The sequence below is a fragment of the Vigna unguiculata genome, chromosome 8 (assembly GCF_004118075.2).
Source record: "Vigna unguiculata cultivar IT97K-499-35 chromosome 8, ASM411807v1, whole genome shotgun sequence".
In the NCBI taxonomy this organism is placed as follows: Eukaryota; Viridiplantae; Streptophyta; class Magnoliopsida; order Fabales; family Fabaceae; genus Vigna; species Vigna unguiculata.
The window spans coordinates 6441736-6463415 of NC_040286.1; the positions used below are offsets into that span (position 1 = coordinate 6441736).

A 21680-nucleotide genomic window follows, 5' to 3' on the forward strand; every position below is an offset into this window, starting at 1 on the left:
TAGGTTTTGAAGTTATGTAAGGGAAGAACAAGATTAAGAATCTCTAAAGTAATTTAGGATATTCATAATTTAATATTTAGGATATTCATAATTTAATATTTTTCTAAATAAGTGAGAGGTGACAAATTTATATTAAAAAAATTATGGTAAAGAGTAAAATAATTGACTTTTTTTCAAGTAGAAGGCTTGTGATGAAGATGAAAAAAGTATATCTATGTCATATAAACTTGAGAAACTTGATGAGAATCCAAAAATTGAAGAAAATGAAAAACAACTCTACAAGGTTCTTAAAGTTATATATAATGAATTTGGAAATGCTTTTGCTTTTTTTTAATATATTATTGTTGATGATAAACTTTATGCTACTCTTTTATATATATTATTGTCATATTTTTTGGATTCTATCGTTATGAGTACTTGTTTTGAATAGAGAAAATGATGTGAGAAAATGAAAACTCTTTTTAACTAGAAAAAATAATTTATATATAACAAATATAATTTGCCCCCCCTAAAATTTTTGTTGAAGTTATGCCACTGTCCTTAACATCGTACTAACGGAATGAACCTAATTGTTAGGCATTTTCAAAAATATGGACATAATTGAGACTAAAAAGAATTCGAGGACATATTTGAGATTTTGGTACAAAAACGTTGATCCATAGAGTATTTTAACATATTTCTTTATAGCTTGAGTGCAATTTGCTTAGTTAAGGATCAGTTCACCAATAACAAACTTAAGGTTATAAATCGAATTCTTAACATGCATGGCAAAAATTGTTGGATCTATTTTTGGCTAAAACATGCATACTAGATACCAAGGAAATAAAAATTAAGAAAAAAAAATACATTAATTAGGTTTTGAGAAAGCCCTACACATGTATCCATACCGAGATTGACCTTTGTTGTGTCAACCTTTTGATTTGTGAAAAACTGAAACCTCAGTAATATGATCAAAACAACTCTTTCCAAGAGAGATAGATTTTGAAACTCCTCCTTTTTCTTTCTAAAGGAGAGCCAACGTGCATTCTCTTTACGTTACAAGAGTCTCATATACACGTAGGTTTTAATCTCATCTCATCAAAATAGAAAATCCATCCACTTAATGTCTTTTTTTAAACCTTTCCCTAGATTTGTTGCTTTTAGTAACAAATCAGATATTTTTATTAATCATATTAAAAAAAGTATTTATTTGCTTATTAATCTTATTGACCAAGTCTTACCCAATCAATTTATAAATTTTCAGATTTTATATTAATTATACTTTTGGTGCTAGAAAAAATATAATAATATTTCGCTAAAAAATGTTAATTAATTAAAATTAAACCCTATAATTTAATCAATAATATTTTTCTTGTCCAACAAAGATCATAACACTTGTTATTGTGTGACCTCATAGGTTCATTACTAAATTGGTAGTAAATTAACTCACTAATTTAAGTTTGACGTCTAGCAACACTCCTTAACGATCGGATAATATGAAGTATCGTTTACTTAAGAACCATCAGAGGATCAATATATATAATATTTCATTGCATTTTTACAACTCTATGTTAACTTTAGAATATGATATAACTGTCAAATTCCAATAAATTAATACATGTGAATAACTTAAGAAACCCTTTTCTTCTTTCATTCATAATACCTTGGCCAAGGTTTTTATTTATATAGAGCTCACACTCATTACCAAGAGTTGATGGATTCTTGCTTGATTAATATTAAAGTATAATAAATAACTTGTTAATTTCTATGATAATCTCAAGTCTAAGGAAATTATTTATTTCTTCAAAAGAATTTCTCATTGATAATTAAAAGGTAATATTAACCGTTAGGAATTCTCCTTTGAGACAATTCAATGGTCATATTTCTCTGTGTACCCTTTATATGTGTAATTTTAAAAAATGAGATATTTTAATCTTTATCTTATAAATACCACTACACACATATTGATCTATCCAGGTTAATGATGTTTTATCCTCAATAATCCTATGGTTAAGAAAAATTTAAATTAAAATTATATAAGACTTATTTCTCATTACTATCATCTATTATAATAATAGTCTTTAATTTTAATTAAGGACATTATCATATAAAGTCAATAAATATGGCAATGAAGTGAATAATAATAAACATAGTTTTATTATTACTAACATGACATATTTGATCTAGGGCATACCTCAAACCCAACAATCTTCCACTTGGACTAGAGCCAATCAGTCATGAATCTCATTCCTAACTCCTACTTGTGCTCATCAAACTCTTTTATGCCAAGTGCTTTGGTGAATGGATATGCAACATTCATTTTGCTTTCTACCTTTTATAGCTTAATGTCTCCACGTTCAAAAAATTCTCTAAGAATGTAATATTTTCTGCAATAATGCTTTGTCTTTTGATGCGATATAGGCTCTTGTGCTTGAACGATTGCCCCGTTATTGTCACACAACAACGTAACTGGCTTGCTCATCGAAGGAACTACACCAAGTTTAGTTAAGAAATTTTTGATCCAAACTACTTCCTTAACAACTTCACTTGATGTAACGTATTCTGCTTCAGTAGTTGAATCAACAATATTAGCTTGCTTGGAACTTTTCCAACTTATTTCACCATAAGCAACATCAGGTAGTGTACAAGTCATAGTATACATGATTGCTCCCACTAAACTAGCATATGGTACTCTATTCATGAATTCTCTCTCTTAAGTAGTCTTAGGACAATCCTTCCTACTAAGAGTGACTCCATTTCCTATAGGCAAATAACCTCTCTTGGAGTTATCCATGTTATATCTCTTTAGGATGGTATCAATGTACATAGATTGGGAGAGTCCAAGTAGCCTTTTGGATTTATCTTGATAGATCTTTATTCCTAGAATATATGTTGTTTCTCTCATATCCTTCATGGAGAATTGTTTACATAGCATTGCAAATCCGATATATACATACATACATACATACATATATATATATATATATATATATATATATATATATATATCATTTCCGATAAGAAACATGTAATTAACATACAGTAACAGAAATACAACCATGCTCCCATTGTCCTTTTTGTATACATAAGGCTCTTCTTCACATCTAACAAAATCAAACATTTTGATCGTGTTGTTGAAACGAATGCTCCAACTTCTAGAAGCTTGCTTTAATCCATAAATGGATCTTTGCAACTTGCAAACTTTATTATGATCAGAAGCAGGTATGGAACCTTCAGGTTGTGTCATGTACACTCAACTCTATATTAGGAAAAGTTGTTTTTACATCCATTTTCCATATTTCATAATCATAGTATGTTGCTATAGCAAGTAGAATCCGAACTAATTTGAGCATTACCTTAACCCTGGTGCTCAACAACGTCGCTCAAAGATTGAGCTCGAATAGGGCGTCAACCAATTCTTGCTCCGAAAGACCTTTGACAAGGTCCTTCTCCTGGCCGCTCAGATTGAATGACAATTTGGAACCCTAGTGCAAGTTAGTCCGAAAGATGCCACAAGTGGCTAGAAGAAGATGTAACCCCTCTTTCGAGATGCCACGTGTAAATTTATAATTGCCAAAATTCAAAAATTAAATTTTGATATCATCGTATTAAATAGGAATACTTCACATTTTTTTTATTTGAAAGCAACTTTCCAAAATGTTCATTCGAATGAAAATTTATTATCAAGTAAAGCATTAATGGAAGCAACCAAACTGGTTTAAGTTGTCCAAACCAAAGCTTATTACAAGTTTAAAAACTCAAAACTAGTCAAACTATTACAATTGACTTATTCAAAATTAACCACTTCCAAAATCTTTTCATAAAACTTCCCAAGAAGCCTTCCCCTGGCTCCTCACAACTATGTCTCTCCATTAGTATCTGCATCAACATCTGTTCTCGTATAACACATTATACAATCATCGTACAAAAACAAACACACATAAAAGCAAGGGTGAGCTAACAAAAAAACATCATATAATAGTGTATTCCCCACGTAAATCTCACCAAAGATAACAACCCGTCACATGTTCCCAAAACTAAAACATGTACTCATCGACGTATTACCAACAAGTAATATCCACGGTATGTTATTCTCTCATAACAAACCACTCTACCTTTTTTGCGCAACAACACCTCTTGAAAAGGTCCATTCCCCTACTTTCCATAGACTTACAAACAACAACACTACTCGCTCAACAAAGCCTTCGGTAAGAGCACTCTTGCTAAGCTCATGCCAAAGACTCATGGTTGAAAGAAACCCTTTTACCCTGACTCAACAAAGTCCTTTGGGTAAGAGAACCATTCTGACTTTACAGTTATCAAAGACTTCATACTGCCACATCACGTATGTACACATATACATATCATCTCATCGCAAGGTCAATCATACCTCAACTCATCATATAATTACATCATATCATAACCTAAGTATTATTTCCTTACACCTAAAGATTTTAACATATAACTCCCACAAATTCTACACCAAATAATACAGACAATAACATTGCAATTACAAACAACAACCACAGTAGCAAAAGAAAAACAACCGCGACAGCAAATAAACAACAACAACAACATAAAGAAAAAACACATCAGCATAAAAGAAAACAACAACATAAAAAAATAGCAGCAACAACATAAAAAAAAAGCAACAGCATATACAAAATACAACAGGAGCAACATTAAAATAACAACAACAACAACATATAAAAAAATCAGCGGCAACAACATAAAAAAACACCAGCGGCAACAACATAAAAAAACAATAGCAGCAAAACTAAAATGTAAATATCAACAACAAAACTAAATTGAAACAACAACAACATTCTAGTCTTAAAACAACAATAACAACAACAAGTTAAATTTAAAACAACATTGACATTCTAGTTTTGAAACGACCACAATAAAACTAAACTTAAATAGCAAAACAAAAAAAATTGAATTCAAACAACACATTTTTTTTTTAACAATAAAAGAACCTATACACCAATATATATCTTATTATTATATCAAAAATCATCTTTCAAATATTTTTTCATCTATCATGCTTAACACATATATAACATAATATATATAAAACATATATACTATTTAATACAAATTTTTCAATTTCATGAAATATAAAATATAACCATTTTCATGCTTTATTATGCACCCCACGTTGTACCAACCATTTTATCTATGCACCAATTAAAATTCCAACGCCTAGTACCAAAAAAAACAATCTCACAAAAGGCTTAACCATCAAAATTATCCGAAAAAGATAGCAATTAATTTACACTATGATTTTATATATGGCGCGCTTGTGCATATGATTTTTTAAATATACGTGATATTATATTAGTAGGTGATAATATTGTAATGTTATTAAGTTAATATATAAACTAAACTTATATTTATTAAAAATAAAATGAAATATATTAGAAGATTTTATAAAAAACTTATAAAAGTAACAGTCAATTTTTAAAAATTTAATAAATTATTATATTTAAAGGGTAAAATTAATATTTTGAAATGTAAACACAAAAAGGGGAATCCCTTTATATATTGTTATTATAGATAGGTTAAAATACCTTTTTGGTCCCAATTTTCGTAAGTTTTTTCAAATAAGTCCTAATTTTGGTTTTGTTGTCAAATAGGTCCCAATTTTCGTCAATTTTGTTCAATTGAGTCCTTTTTTGCTAACACCGTTTAAATCATTAACGGCCATGAACAGTAACGTGTCACTTCGTGGTTTTTTTGAATTTTTTTTATTTTTATTTTTTTGAATTTTTTTTGAATTTTTTTAAAATGTACATGTGTCAACCTAGGAATGTGCCACGTGTCACTTCATGGTTTTTTTGATTTTTTTTGAATTTTTAAATTTTTTTTTTAAATGTCCACGTGTCAATCCAGTAGCATACCACGTGTCAAAGTCAATGTTTTAAATTCAATTTAGTCCATATATTTGTTATTTTTGCTCAATTAGGTCCCAATTTTTGTTAACATTAACCAATTTGGTCCCTCTCCAAATTAAAACCAAATTTAATTTTTATATTAAATTTCACATTTTTATTAAATATTTTTATATAATATATTAAAATTCACATCATTATAACTTTGATATAAAAATTAAATTTGGTCACATCTTCGATAGGGACCAAATTGGTTAATGTTAACAAAAATTGGGACCTAATTGAACAAAAATAACAAATATAGGGACCAAATTGAATATAGAATATTGACTTTGACATGTGGCACACTACTGGGTTGACATGTGGATATTTAAAAAAAATTCAAAAAAATTCAAAAAAAAATAAAATAAAAAATTCAAAAAAACCACGAAGTGACACGTGGCAGTCACTGTTCATGGCCGTTAATGATTTAAACGGTGTTAACAAAAAAGGACCCAATTGAACAAAATTGACGAAAATTGTGACCTATTTGAACACAAAACCAAAATTAAGATTTATTTGAAAAAATTTGACGAAAATTGGGACCAAAAAGATATTTTAACATTATAGATATATATATATCAGTCCACATTAATTATTAACCTCCCGCAAACAAATTTAGTATCCAAATTTATAAATGTTTATTATCTCCATAAAGTAGTATTCAAACATCACTACGTACCATTATTCTGTTATATAATGTATATTATCACTACATATACGTGTGAAATGTTTATTATTCATAAGGGTTAAGTATGTTTTTAGTTCCTGAACTTTGCTCCAAAATTGGAATTCGTCCCTGGTCGAAACTTTGATAAATTTCGGTCCCTAAACTTTAAAAATGAATGAATATAGTCCTTTTAACCCAATTTTGTTAACTTTTTTTTAGGTTTCGAACGCATTTCTCAGTAAATATTAGGGTTGTTTACGCCGTTTGACATATTCTCGGCTCAATATTTACTGAAAAATGTATTTGAAACCTAAAAAAAAGTTTACAAAATTTGATTAAAAGGACTATATTCATTCATTTTTAAAGTTTAGGGACCAAAATTTATCAAAGTTTCGACCAGGGACGAATTCCAATTTTGGATCAAAGTTCAGAGACTAAAAACATACTTAACCCATATATATATATATATATATATATATATATATATATATATATATATATATATATATATATATATATCACCAACCCAATGAATATTAAAACTATGATTCCACGTTCTTAAATGAAACCAATTTTTTTCTTATTTTGGTATATCATGAATAAAGAAGAACAAGGCTGTCACGAAAAAAGAAATCTATATAAATATAATTACATATGAAAGATCATAATACCAAAATTTCCTTTTTCCTCTAACATATCTATTACATATTAAAAAAAAATACTACCAAAATTACTACATTACTCATTTTCTTTTATTGACATGTGTCATAAAAATTAGTTTTTTTGTTATTTTAAAACTATACTATAAAAGGACCTGGGTTCAAATCCTACAAAATCAATTTGTTTTTGTTTTTTCATTTATTTATGATTTCAACTATAACATTAATTATAAATACTATTATTATTTGTAATACTTTTATAAGTATTAGTATTTCTAATTATTATTAATATTATTATTATAAATATCTATAACTATATATAAAGGGGATTCCCTCTTTTGTGTCCACATTTCATAATTCCAATTTTACCCTTTATAATTTAATTATTTATTAAATTTTTAAAAATTAACGGTTAATTTTACAAGTTTTTATAAAACTATTTATTTATCTCCTTTTTCTTTTTTCTCATATTATTCATCAACAATTATTTTTTTCATATTTTCTCCATACATTTCACTTTAATTTTTATAAATATACTTTTATTTTGTTCATTAACTTAATAACATTACAATATCATCAATTATAAATATAATTCGTAAAATGCGTACACGCAGGCGCGATAGCGCCTGTGTTTACACTAGTTATTTATAGTGATAATAGTAAAATTATAACAAATATTAGTATTATTATAATAATAACAATAATTGTTATTATTATTATATTATGTTACTATTATATATTATTACTATTAGTATTATTAATATTATTAGTTGTAAAGTTATTACTCTTATTTGTAATATATAATATTATTATTATTATATATTTTTGTTAGTAATTACGTCTCAATTTTTATTAGATTATATGATAATTTTTTTTTGTCTTAAAGTTAAAAAAAATAGGTATATTGATAAATATATGATTAGTTTAAAATTTCACTCCAACATATCATTGTTGATGTTCATACCCATTCAAATTTGAAAGATTTATCGATTATTATTGAATTATGTCAATCTTTAACAAAAACAAACAAATTAAATATATTTTACTTGATTGATTGTCTAATTCATTTTATTTAACTTTTAATGTTTCATTGTCTATAACGAAAAAACAAAATTCAGAATAAGATGAAAGATGAATTTCTTGAACACAATATGGTTATTTACATTCAAAAATGAATAACTGGAGATTTTTATTCCGAATAAATTATTGATGAGTTCAAAATTGTTTACTATAAATTATTTTGGCTCCTCCAGAAATTATTGGTCAAGATCTATCAGGGGTTATTATTATCAACTATAATTAATAATCATTATTACTATCAATTATAAATATAATTATCATTATTATTAATTATAATTATTTCTATTATTATATTACTAATATTATTATATTACTATTATTATTATTATTAAGAACTATAATTATTATAATAGTTATTATTATTATTATTATAGTTATTATTATTATTATTATTGTTGTTTTTATTATTATTGTTAGATACACATTTTACTTTTACTTATTATGTAGGAATTATGTTTCAATTACTTGTCATTTTTATTTGTTTTTTTGTTCATTTATCTTTCCATTTGAACAATTATTTCAATTTAAAAAAATAGTTACTAAAATTAGTAAAATAATAAAACTGAAAAATGATTTTTTTATTATAAATAATTATTTAAATTTAAAATATAATAATTAAGAGGATAAAATTGATAAAATAAAAAGAACACCAAAGATGTTTATCTCTTTATATATGTAGTTGTATTAATATTAATATTATTAGTAGTAGTAGTATTAATATTATTTTCTTTTATCATTACGCAATATTATTATAGAGGTATTATTATTATTATTATTATTATTATTATTATTATTATTATAGTTAGACACATATTTTACTTTGATTTACTATAGGATCATATTTCAATTACTTGCTCTTTGTATTTGTTTTGTTATTCATTTTATCTCTATATCTTGGTATTTTTTTAATTGAAAAACAATAGTTACTAAAATTAGTAGAATGATACAACTGACAAATAATTTTTTATTATGAATAATTTTTTAAATTTAATAAATAATAATTAAGAGGATAAAATTGTAAAAACAAAAAATGACATAAAATCAATTATAATTGCACCATGCTGTGATATTAATTTTATTTATTATATTTAAAAGTGAATTTACAACTTCATTTCATTTCATGATATTTATTATTTTATTTTTATATTATTGTTATTATTATCAATTATAACTCTAATTAATGTTATTATTATTATTATTATTATTATTATTATTATTATTATTATGAGCTCTAATAATAATAATTATTATTATTAACTATAATTATTGTTATCAACTATAATTATTATGATCAATATTACTACCAACTATAAGCATTATTATTATCATTATTAACTACAATTATTTTTATTATTATATTACTATTATTATTATTACTACTATTATTATTAATTAGAACTATAATTATTATAATAGTTATTATTATTATTATGGTTACATACACATTTTACTTTTACTTACTATTTATGAATCATGTTTCAATTACTTTACCATTTTATTTGTTTTGTTGTTTATTTATCTTTACATTTGAATAATTATTTCAATTCAAAAAAAATAGTTACTAAAATTAGTAAAATAATAAAATTGAAAAATAATTTTTTTATTTTAAATAATTATTTAAGTTTAAAATATAACAATTAAGAGGGTAAAATTGAAAAAAACAAAAAATGACACCAAAGATGTTTATTTCTTTATATATGTAGTTATATTATTATTATTTTTATTTTTATCTTTATGTGATATTATTTTAGTATTAATAATAATAATAATATTATTATTATTATTATTATTATTATTATTATTGTTATAGTTAAACACATATTTTACATTTATTTACTACAAGATTATATCTCAATTACTTGTACTTTTTATTTATTTTGTTGTTCATTTTATTTTTATATTTGTGTAATTATTTGAATTAAAAAAATAGTTACTAAAATTATTAAAATGATAAAATGGACAAATAATTTTTATTATGAATAATTATTTTAATTTAACAAATCATAATTAAGAGGATAAAATTGTATAAATAAAAGAGGACACAACAAATGTATATCTTTTTATTTATGTAGTTATTGTATTATTATTATTATTATTTTTATCACTATAAGATATTATTATAATGATATTATTATTATTACTATTATTATTATTATAGTTAGACACACATCTTAAATTAATTTACTACGAGATCGTATTTCAATTACTTGTCTTTTTTATTTGTTTTGTTGTTATTAATATATATCTTTATATATAATTATAGATTATTATAGTTGACATTACCCTTAGTGTTAGCATTAATATTAATATTTATAGCATAAATATTATTATTATTATTATTGGTATAATTATTATTTTTATTGTTATTATTACAATTCATAATGATATTATTATTATTATAAGTGTACTTTTTTTAAGTATAAAACACGTTGTTATACTAAATACTTTTGTTAAATAGAGTTTTAATGTTTCAAAATTTTTATAATTTATAATTTATATTAATATTACTAGCGCGTACACACAGGCGCTGTCGCACTTGTGTGTACACATTTTTTAAATATACGTAATATTATATTAGTAGGTGATGATAATGTAATGTTATTAAGTTAAATATATAAAATAAAATTATATTTATTAAAAAATAAAGTGAAATATGTAAGAAAAGACGAGAGAATAATTGTTGATAAATAGAGAAAAAGAAAAGAGCAGAGATAGACGATTTTATAAAAAAGTTTGGAAAAATAACGGTCAATTTTCAAAAATTTTATAAATAATTATATTTTAAAGGGTAAAATTGATATTTTGAAATGTGGACACAAAAGAGAGAATCTTCTTTATATATTGTTATAGATTATTAGTATTTTTAATTACTAAATAAATATAATAACAATTATATTATTATTCTAAAAAAATTTAAAATAAAAAAAATGTTCGCACGGATCATAGGCTATATTATAATTATTTCGTAAAATCAATTAATTGTATTATATTTTGATATCAATTCTATTTATTATATTTAAAACTGAAATTATCATTGCATCACTTAGATTTACTATTTCATTACTTTAATAAGAACATTTATAACAATATAACTTAATTTTCATAATATTTCATTACATAATATTTTCACTACTTTATTATTTTAATATACAAAATAAAACAAATACGCTTTGTGCATATGCACGAATCAGTATACTAGTTATAATTAAAAACAAATTCCAACCCCAAAAAGCTCGTTACTTCCATTATGGTTCCAAAACAATCACCCACGAGAAAAAAAATGAAATCATTTGCCTAATAAAACTATTTCCTAATACACAAGAAATTTTAACCATTGAAATCAATCAAAAAGAAATAATTAAACCCTAGCATTCTTAAGCATTCCAGTACCATTAGGAAACAAAAGACCACACAAAGCAATGACTTCAAAACGATCAAATAAACTCTGCACTATCGAAAAAAAATAAAGTCTCCTACACGATCATCATACCACACAAAATTTGAGAAGAAATTATGGTTAACTTCTAATACACCAGAAACTTAATCTCTAACAAAATGTATTTTTCCACTTTCTCCATGGATTTATCCATTAAATAAATTATCATCTTCAAAGTACCACCAAAAAACGAGTTTTTACCATTCAACTACATAGAATCACACAATAGAAGGAATGTTTGTTTTTTTTTTCTTAATTTACATTAAAGATAAATTATTCCATGTGCTTGTGGCCAGATTCAACACGCACAACAACATTACAATAATATCCACACACAAAACATGTCAAATAAATTATAACTAATTATAAAATATACACACATAAATACTTTCAAAACAATTATAAACCAATATTTAAAATATAAACACTCCAAATTTGGAATTGAACCCATGACCATTAGCCCAAAGAAGGCTCTAACCAATTGTGCTACACTTCACTTATATCTAAGTAATTATGTATCACTTTAATTAATATTCTTCATGTCCAATTATATCTTAGAAATATAATTATTTTCTCGGGTCTTATAGAAGACTTCTCACCTTGACGGTGATTCCTTTTCTTCCCTTTATCCTTGGCGTCTTCTTGGCCTATGGGAAAACAATTGTTATAGGGACGATCTCGGTAATTGACGACCCTTGCTCGACATCAATAACATGAGGGGGCGACGCGTGAGGAGGATTGGAGGAACTAGCACCAACAACACCAGATGACCTGCCATCTGGTATCTTGGCAGCAAACGCTTTGAACTAATTATTTTTCTTTGGGTTACCGTCAACTATCACGTTTAAAAATAACAAAAAATTTAGCTAAGTTAATGACGAATAAACATTAAAATAAGGAAATCTACTCATCAAAAACATCATCATACAATGTTGGAGATCTGTAACATCTAAGGAGCTTCCTGGTCGGGAGCTTGCAGAGGAGTTGGTTAACTCGAGCGTTGCTGATTCCTCTAGGGTCATTAGTGAAGGATACCAAGAAGTTCTCTTCTCTAGATCGGGCATCAAAAAGAAAGGAAATTTCGGTTGGTCGTCGACATTGTAAAACTACAACAGACCATTTTACTTGATGACAACCTTAAAGAATCCAGTCTTGAACCCTTTGAAGGAGGCGGCGTACAAGGTGAAGAGCCATTTATCTGGCTCGACAATTAGTGATACCCATGGCTTGATCTTAATTGGGCGAGTGTAAAAGTGATGGAGAGACATGGAAGACGTAGAAGCCAAATCCAAGGCCACACATAAAATTTTAAAGGCTTGGATGTATGCCCAACTGTTGGGATGAAGTTGCATGGAGGGAACATTTAACGCACAAAGCACACCCATTTGGAAATCATTGAACAAATCTCATTGTTAGCTCATTAAAGAGGTAAGCATACATGTAAAAGAAATTCGAGCGGTATCCTTCTCTACCATGGCAAACTCAATTGTTTCCCTTGCATACAAGAATTCCAACGGTTGGTCATCCACTCCAATATCCAATACATATGACCGTTCAGCCTAATTGCAAAACTGAGCTCCCCAACAGAACCGAGTGGCATACTCCATCACATTGTAGCATACCCAATCGTAACTAGGAATGGCGGGTAAATTCAACTTATCACTTTGGTCTGACATATTAATATTTACCTCGGTTACAACATCATTTAGGGTCGCTTCTCCTTGCACCGCTTCCCTTGGAAACGCCACTTCCAAAATTGTTTCCTACGAAGTTGCGCCTTTATTATCACTATTTACATTAGTATTGCCAATCAAATTTGTTTCCTGCTAGATTGATCTTAGACCATCTGACGCAAAAGTAGAATACGAAGATGACACGTCATCAGCATACCCCCGAGCGTCCTGACCAGAAGACTCCTAAGACGAAGAAAGACGAACAATTGACATTATTACATTAGTTGTTGAACCGAGCGGCTAGATGAGGCAAAGTATGAGATAAGAGTGAAAATGAAAGGGTAACCCCACCCCTATTTATAGTAATTGGGGGCCCAACTGTTATTTTATCTCAACTATTGAATCTCGTTGCATCCAATGATCCTCGACACCTGACGTTTTGAATTCTCTAACAGGCACGGAAGTCAAAGCGTCTTCGTGCTAATTTTTTGAATACTTGACTAATACCCATTGAGGATCACCTCAAGCGGTAATAAAACCCCATTTGCTTATGCATGAAACCTCACCTAATGCTTGGGGGCTTGTGTATTGTATGAGCTAGACGACCTTATAAGGTCGGTTGGTAGAGGCAAGCGAGAGCCGAGCGGTTGACCGCATGTCACATGAAGTCTCTCCTAGCTGCCAACAGTTGGACTACCTGCGGATTCCACCTGAGTTCTTTACATAAATTATGTGGCTCAATGTGTCAAACGATGAACTGCATGTCGCTTAAGACCTCTTTCAATTGTCATTAGTTGGACTGTCCACAAGATTCATTCCTAGTCCTTTATACAATTTATGTGTCACGCCATGTGGCCAGTCAAGCGACACAATTAAGATTCAATTAGCAACTTTAGTAACGTTAACAAGTTAGTAATCAGGTTTAAAAGGTAATTGGGTTGCAATTAGGTCGACCTTAATCAAGGGCCCATGAGAAAAACTATAAATAGAAGTAAAATGTATGGTTGTTGAAACTTTTATCTCGCATTAATTATAACATTTATTGTTTTAATCGAATAACCTAAATTGACTTTGCATCCAAACTTTTTAACATGTACATTCCAATTGCAAGCACACCGAACAAACAACAAAACAATTAACTTGAATAACTTGAAAATTAATTAAATAGACATTCGACCTAACTTGAAAATTAATTGAGTAGACATTCGACCTGTACATCAAACACACAACATAAACTAAATCAAAACATCTCCTTATTTAATTCCAATAAAATATTAATTAAACACTATGGTAAATCAACCCACCCCACACTAGTTCTTACCCATTCCAATGACAATATTTATAAAATAAACTAAAAAGGGTAACAAACTAAAACCCTAATTCACCTTGACTAGTGGCGGACCCAAAACCCAAGCAAGTTTTTGTCACCAATCTTCACTTCTCAGAATATATATTAGTAATATATATTATTTGGAACTAGTGTAAACACAGGCGCTATCGCGCCTGCGTGTACGCATTTTTCGAATTATATTTATAATTGATGATATTGTAATGTTATTAAGTTAATGAACAAAATAAAAGTATATTTATAAAAATTAAAGTGAAATGTATGGAGAAAATATGAAAAAAATAATTGTTGATGAATAATATGAGAAAAAAGAAAAAGGAGATAAATAAATAGTTTTATAAAAACTTGTAAAATTAACCGTTAATTTTTAAAAATTTAATAAATAATTAAATTGTAAAGGGTAAAATTGGAATTATGAAATGTGGACACAAAAGAGGGAATCCCCTTTATATATAGTTATAGATTAAGAACATATTTTGAAATTAGAAGGACCAAAGTAATATTTTTTTTAATTTGAAAATCTTGATTTTAGGATAATAGAATCTTCCTGGTAAATCCATTTCGGTTAATGGGCCAGGATTGTAGCCCAAGAAGCCGGTAACAATAAATTTCCAAAAGTTTTTCCATAAGCTTCTCTGTTTCGGCACCTAGATTCCGCACCAGGATTCAGCACCCAGTTTATCTGTGCCTTCGTTACTTAACCGCGTCTGAGCCTTTACTAACAAACAAACACACCGTTACCATGTCTTCCTTTTCCTCCTTCAGAACCCGATCCTCACCGTTCATCGCCCAAAGCTTCTCGATCCATCGGTTCCAGATCCGTCACTCCTCCACCTCTCCCTCCGCCTCCTCGCACCTCAACTCCGGCGACCCTGTTCGAACCGGTTTCGGTCGAACTGCACTTTCGACCGCCCTGGCCGGCTCTGGTGTCCTAGGGCTTCTTCTGTACGGCTTCTACTCTTTTTCGCCTACTGCAAATTTTGAATCCATCGCTTCTCTAGTTGACCGGTCAACATCGAATTCCGAAGATCAAAAACCACCACGTCGCACCTTCTTTCCCAAATTTTCACTTCCTGAAAGTTCTGGCTTGCTACTTGGAGGCAAGTTTCTCTCGCTTCCTCGAATTTTTTTATTAATTAGTTTTTTAAAGCTGATTGGTGATTTTGGTTTTTGTTACTAATTATAATAATAATGTTATTTTTATTGATAATAAAAATAGTAAGAATAATGCCATTTGATTTTTTGTGGTGCAGATGAGTTCAGGAGAAATATTTTTTTCAACTATGAGAAGCGCATGCGGTTGCGAAGTCCTCCGGAGAAGGTGCACATTTATCACTTGCTGTTCTTATTTAGCCAAATAAATTGTAACAATAATCTTTTTCTACGTCCATAGAGTTTAATTCATGTTGGTTATTCTTTTTTTTTTTTTTACACTTGAAAGTTTAAGTTAGTTCCCGGAACTTTGGAAATAGAGTAAATATTGTGTGACGAATTTCATTTCTTTACCTTAAAATGGGATAGATTATTATATGTTCCGAACTACTCTGGTTTTGAGTCTAGTTCAAATCTAATACATAATAGAATTTTATTTTATTAACACTGTTGTAAATTCAAACGGATCTCAGTTTTGTTGTGGATCATACACACGAGCAGAGACGATCTCAGACTTAAGTTTCGTGGCGGATCGATCCAAGTAAGCCAGAATAATTAGAAATTATTTGAGTTTCAATTCAATAACCTTTTAAAGTAAAAGTAAAAAATTACATAAAATTAAAATTAGGGAGGTAAAAAATATAAGAGGCAAAATAATTTTTTTTTTCATATATTTGATAATAATTTTAACATAACCAAGGGATGTGCATGCATACATGACATGTAGGTCCTCCGCCACTGCACACAAGGTGACCCTGGATCGTATGATGGTTTTTCCTTAAGAAGTGGCTTGAAAGAAAGGGAGGTGAGAAATGGAAAATGAATGAGGAGGAGAAAGATGATAAATGTTATAAGTGATATGATGGTTAAGGAAGTTAAACATTAAGAGAGAATGAATGTCTATTTATATTTTTTTAATTTTTTAAAAGAACCTCTTGCGCTCCACCTTTTAGGAATGTAATTTTTTCCTTTACTTTTATAAAAGTTAAACTGCATAGAGAATGCGTTTGGCTTCTCCTCTTCCTTTAAAGGAGAAGAAAAGTCCAAAGAAAGTTGGCCTAAATTCTACTTGAAAAAGTAATTCTAACCCCATATAGCAGTCCTCCTACGTATAGAATGCAGAAAATATTAAATGCCTCTTATTTTTTTTACATAGATAACTTTGTCTTTTCCTTTATTATGTGTTTGTCCTTCAGTGGGTTTGGATGAAATATTTGTAGAAGGTAATTTATTTTTAAAATGTTTTATGACAAAATAGTTGTTTGGGTAGAGAATTTAAAAAACAAAAGTTGAAATTCTAAAAGTTTATGAGTAATTTAATTAGTTAAAATTAGAAAATTTTAAATTTTACTTAAAATATAAGAAATTGACATTTTTCGTACTTCGTCTTCTCTTACATCTCTGTCTTTTTTCTTCTCAATCTTTCCTCAGCTCTGTTGATGTGTTGTCCGTTAGACTTTGTTCGGATTATTTATGGAGTTATTTTTTAGCTCATGTCAACTAGATTTGTATAGTCGACGCCTTTTGTAAATTCTTTTAGTCCATGTGTGCAGAAATTATTTTCGATTAACATTGCCAATGTTTTTGTCCAAAATTGGTTAGGACTTATTTATAGTGTCGAATGGGAAACTTTCAACCAACCTTGGCTAGTATTCTTTTGGCTAATGACAGTTGATGGAATTCTTTTGAAGTCAGCAAAGATGACCTTTATCAATATTTTTGAAAATTAATATTAGCCAAAATAATTGTGGTCGACCTTAGCTTAAAATAACTTCAGCTAATGTCAATTGAAAATAACTCTTGTTGACATCACCTTAAAAATCTTGTGGATTTTGGCCAAAAAGTCATCCCAACCAACTTGAACTGAAAAATATTATGAACTGATATTTTTTAACTATTAAATAAATTTTTATATTTGGTGATAATTTAAATACTCACATAGGAAAGTAAAACTCAACAAATTTTTTATTATTTTATCCTAACAAAACGTTTACAAAATGAATTAATTTAACATAAGAGCTATTCAAATTCAGCATAATAGAATCTCTTGGGAATTGTAAAATTCTCTATCTAAACCCATGGTTAATTTTTTTTATCTTGTAGAGAATTAGGAGGAATGATAAGAGAATATAGCATTGCAAAGTTAATGTTATGTAAATGTTTTCAAATGATCACTGCACTGACAATGTCTACTATTGTTTTGATTAAGGTTTTTGGGTACTTTGCATCTGATCGCAGTCCAAAAGGAGAAGTATTGATGAAACCAGCAGACCTGATGCGGGCGGTGGTTCCTGTTTTCCCTCCATCTGAATCCAACCTTGTTAGAGATGGATACTTGGGAGGAGAAAGGAGTCCGGGTCATTTACGGTGCCCTCCTTCTGAGTTTTTTATGCTTTTTGATGTAAACAATGATGGGCTTATATCTTTTAAAGAGTGAGTCGTCTCCTCCGTTAATGTTTTCTTCTTTGTTGAGTGTTTTGATCGGGGAAATTGGGTATATCTCCATCTATTATATGCAAGCTGGGCATGTTTGGTTTCACACAAAGTGTAATTTTCATGGTTTTTTGTGCAGATTTTTCAAAACATGAAACAAAGTAAAAATGAGGTGATGATTTTGTAATTTTTAGTGAAAATATGAAACGAAAAGAGAAAATGTTTTGTCAAACTAAATATCCTTTGTTTTCTTCTCTTTCCTTTTTAGTTACAAAGGATGTCTAAGACCTGTTATGGGAAGGGGGATAGGGTAAAGTGGAAGCAAAGCAGCCTATGAATGAATTCAATTGAGGATGAAGCAGTCCTCAAAGGGGCTTGCTGCCACTTTAACTAAGGTTATTTGGCTAATTTTTTCTTCTGGTTTGTACTTTCTTTTCATGTATCTACTCATGTTCTATGTTTGTTTGTGTGTCCAACTTCTGTTCTTTTTCTCTGGAGCAGGTATATCTTCTTTGTAACACTACTCAGCATCCCGGAATCAAGTTTTACAGTGGCATTTAAAATGTTTGATGTCAACAATAATGGGTGAGTGTTCGTGCTACTCCTTTGACAGTGAATGTATATACAGTCTAATATATTAATATGTTGTAAATTGTGATTCGATGTTTTACAGTGTATTCTAATCTTTACTCACTTATTATATTAATCAGTCATCTTTTGATGATATTGCTATTAGATTGTTGCAAACTTGCAATGACATCAATTTCAAGGCTACACAAAATGTTCTGTTGAAATTGTAGCTACATTTGAATTAAATTCAATTTGTAGCCTTGTGGGTGCTTGGTTTTCCAGTATTATATCTCTCTTCTGATGACATTAGTTTGCTTTTCCCATTTTCAACTTTACAGGGAGATAAATAAGGAAGAGTTCAAGAAAGTGATGGCATTGATGCGATCTCGTCATCGACAGGGTGTTCACCACAGGGATGGACTGCGAACTGGCCTAAAGGTGAACGATTCTGTTGAAGATGGAGGGCTGGTGGAATATTTTTTTGATAAAGATGGAAATGGATGCCTCCAGCATGATAAATTTGTTAAATTTTTGAGAGACTTGCATGATGAGGTAAATTGCTAGTTGCTTCAATCATAGTGTCTTCATGGGGTTTGAAGGATAGCGATATATGCTCACTTCTTCTCCACATGTTTTTGGAAAATCATTATTAGTTATCTGACCATTTATAATATATTGCATAGATATATGCACGTGGAAAAATTTATCTTTATACTTTTTATGTTTTCTTTATCATTAACGTGGTGGAGGTAGTTGTGACTTGTGATGATGGCATTAAGAACCACCAAAACTTTATTTGCCTTTATGTGTAATCTGAGGTAGATTTATTAAATTTTAGTGTGTGCAAATTTAAGTTTCTTAGTTATGTTAGACACTTTAGGAAGGATGCAGACTAGTTGTAACAGAGCCAGAGATAGTTACAATGGTGCTCAGGGTACTCAAGAGACGCTGATATCTTTCCACTCCAAGAGTTCAAACCTTCCCAACTTGCTAAGATCCCTAATCCCTCTTTCTCAACCCTGACTATTATTTATAGTCAGAGAGGGCTTATTCAAACTATCTCCTATAAACTAAGAAATGCTAAATAATTAACCTATTGTTAGTTACTAACTACTAATTAATGGGGCTTATCTAACAGTATTTGACGTATGGAATGGTGATTTAATGAGATAACTTGATTCTTGTGCTTCTACGTGAACAATTGTGTATGTTTTGAATTCCCGCCATAAATTTTATGTACGAGATTGATCTCTTCCATTTTCTGTAAAAGTTTCGTATGTGTAGAATGTTTTCTATGTTGACCTCAGAAGTGATTACGTATGACCGTTAGTTTCAATAATTTACGTAGATTCTGAGACTGGAGTTTGCTCATTATGACTACAAATCACAAGAAACCATATCAGCAAAGGACTTTGCACTCTCCATGGTTGCTTCTGCAGACATGAGTCATCTAAGCAGGTTGCTTAAACGGGTTGCTATGTTGAATGATGATCCATGCCTCAAGGATGCACGTATCACTTTCGAGGAATTCAAAAACTTTGCAGAGCTACGAAAGAAATTAGTGCCATTTTCATTGGCTCTTTTTAGTTTTGGAGAAGTAAACGGTCTGTTGACAAGAGACGATTTTCAGAGGGCAGCATCACAGGTATGTCATTTTATCTAATATTTTGCTCAACATAGTACGTGTGCATTGATGGTTACGATGAATGGACATTTTAACGGAGGATTCGATTCTTCTTTTATCGAATCAATGTTGCAATTCTTTTCTGTTATCAACCTCTTGAGTCATATGATCCGGGTGTTTGCTTTTAGAGTATCAAAGTTGGTGCTTTTCTAATTTTTTTCCCCCTTTCATTTCGTATATTATATAGCTAGGACAGCAAATTCTTAATTTGTTTAATTGTTATAATTTCAGGTATGCGGCATATCTCTCTCGGACAATGTGGTTGAAATTGTTTTCCATTTGTTTGACACAAACCGGGACGGAAACCTAAGTTTTGATGAGTTTGTGAGGGTGCTACACCAGCGAGAAAGGGACATTGCACAACCCGTGGAGACAGGAATCATGGGTTTGTTATCACGCTTCTGGCATGGTAGTAATAACAGCTTCTCGTCTTCTGGGTTGTTTCCCTGATGTAGAAAAGTTATTCACTCACATTTCAAGTACAGACAAAACAGAAGGGATTGGAACCGTTGGGGGAAGTAAATATTGAAGCAGAAATAAAGGAAAAGACGGGCAGTGGTTTTGGTCTGGGACTTGAAGTTTCCCGTGAAATTCATGTGTCAAATACAGGTCTCCCTGATATAATCTCACTTTGCGAGTACCCTAAAGGAAAAGGTGGTCATAGAAATATTATACTTCTGATAGCTCAGACATATGCAACAACTATGCTGCAACTGCAAAATCAATGTGTGCCCTTTACTAAGGTGGTCAACCCCTGAGCACTTGGAACTATTTTGCCATGTATGTACCCATCCAGCTTTGTAATCTGCGCTCAGCATTCACTATGAATGCCTGAGGTAGTAGTAAATTTACTGTTTTCGAATGCCTACAATTGTTCTTTCTGCAGTGTATTTTGATGTAATGTAATACCTAACCCTATATGGGTATCATATGACACTTACAAGCCCTAATAATGTACATTACAGAGTGCAGACAGCTATATGCTATAGCCTTGAGAAAAGTGATGGAACAAAGTTACAATGTATTAAATATATACACTACGATGTACTTCTTTCTTTCCTCA

The 21680-nt window shown here is 29.3% G+C and overlaps 1 protein-coding gene across 1 annotated transcript; it reads left to right on the top strand.

The window, feature by feature from the left end:
• The first annotated feature begins 15405 nt into the window (after positions 1-15405).
• LOC114194385 (calcium uptake protein, mitochondrial) lies at positions 15406-21680 on the top strand. Its single transcript, XM_028084568.1, has 7 exons — positions 15406-15878; positions 16032-16099; positions 18140-18363; positions 18865-18948; positions 19272-19485; positions 20282-20578; positions 20849-21680. Exons 1-7 carry the CDS (start codon positions 15521-15523, stop codon positions 21065-21067), a joined length of 1464 nt encoding a protein of 487 aa, XP_027940369.1. The 5' UTR covers positions 15406-15520; the 3' UTR covers positions 21068-21680.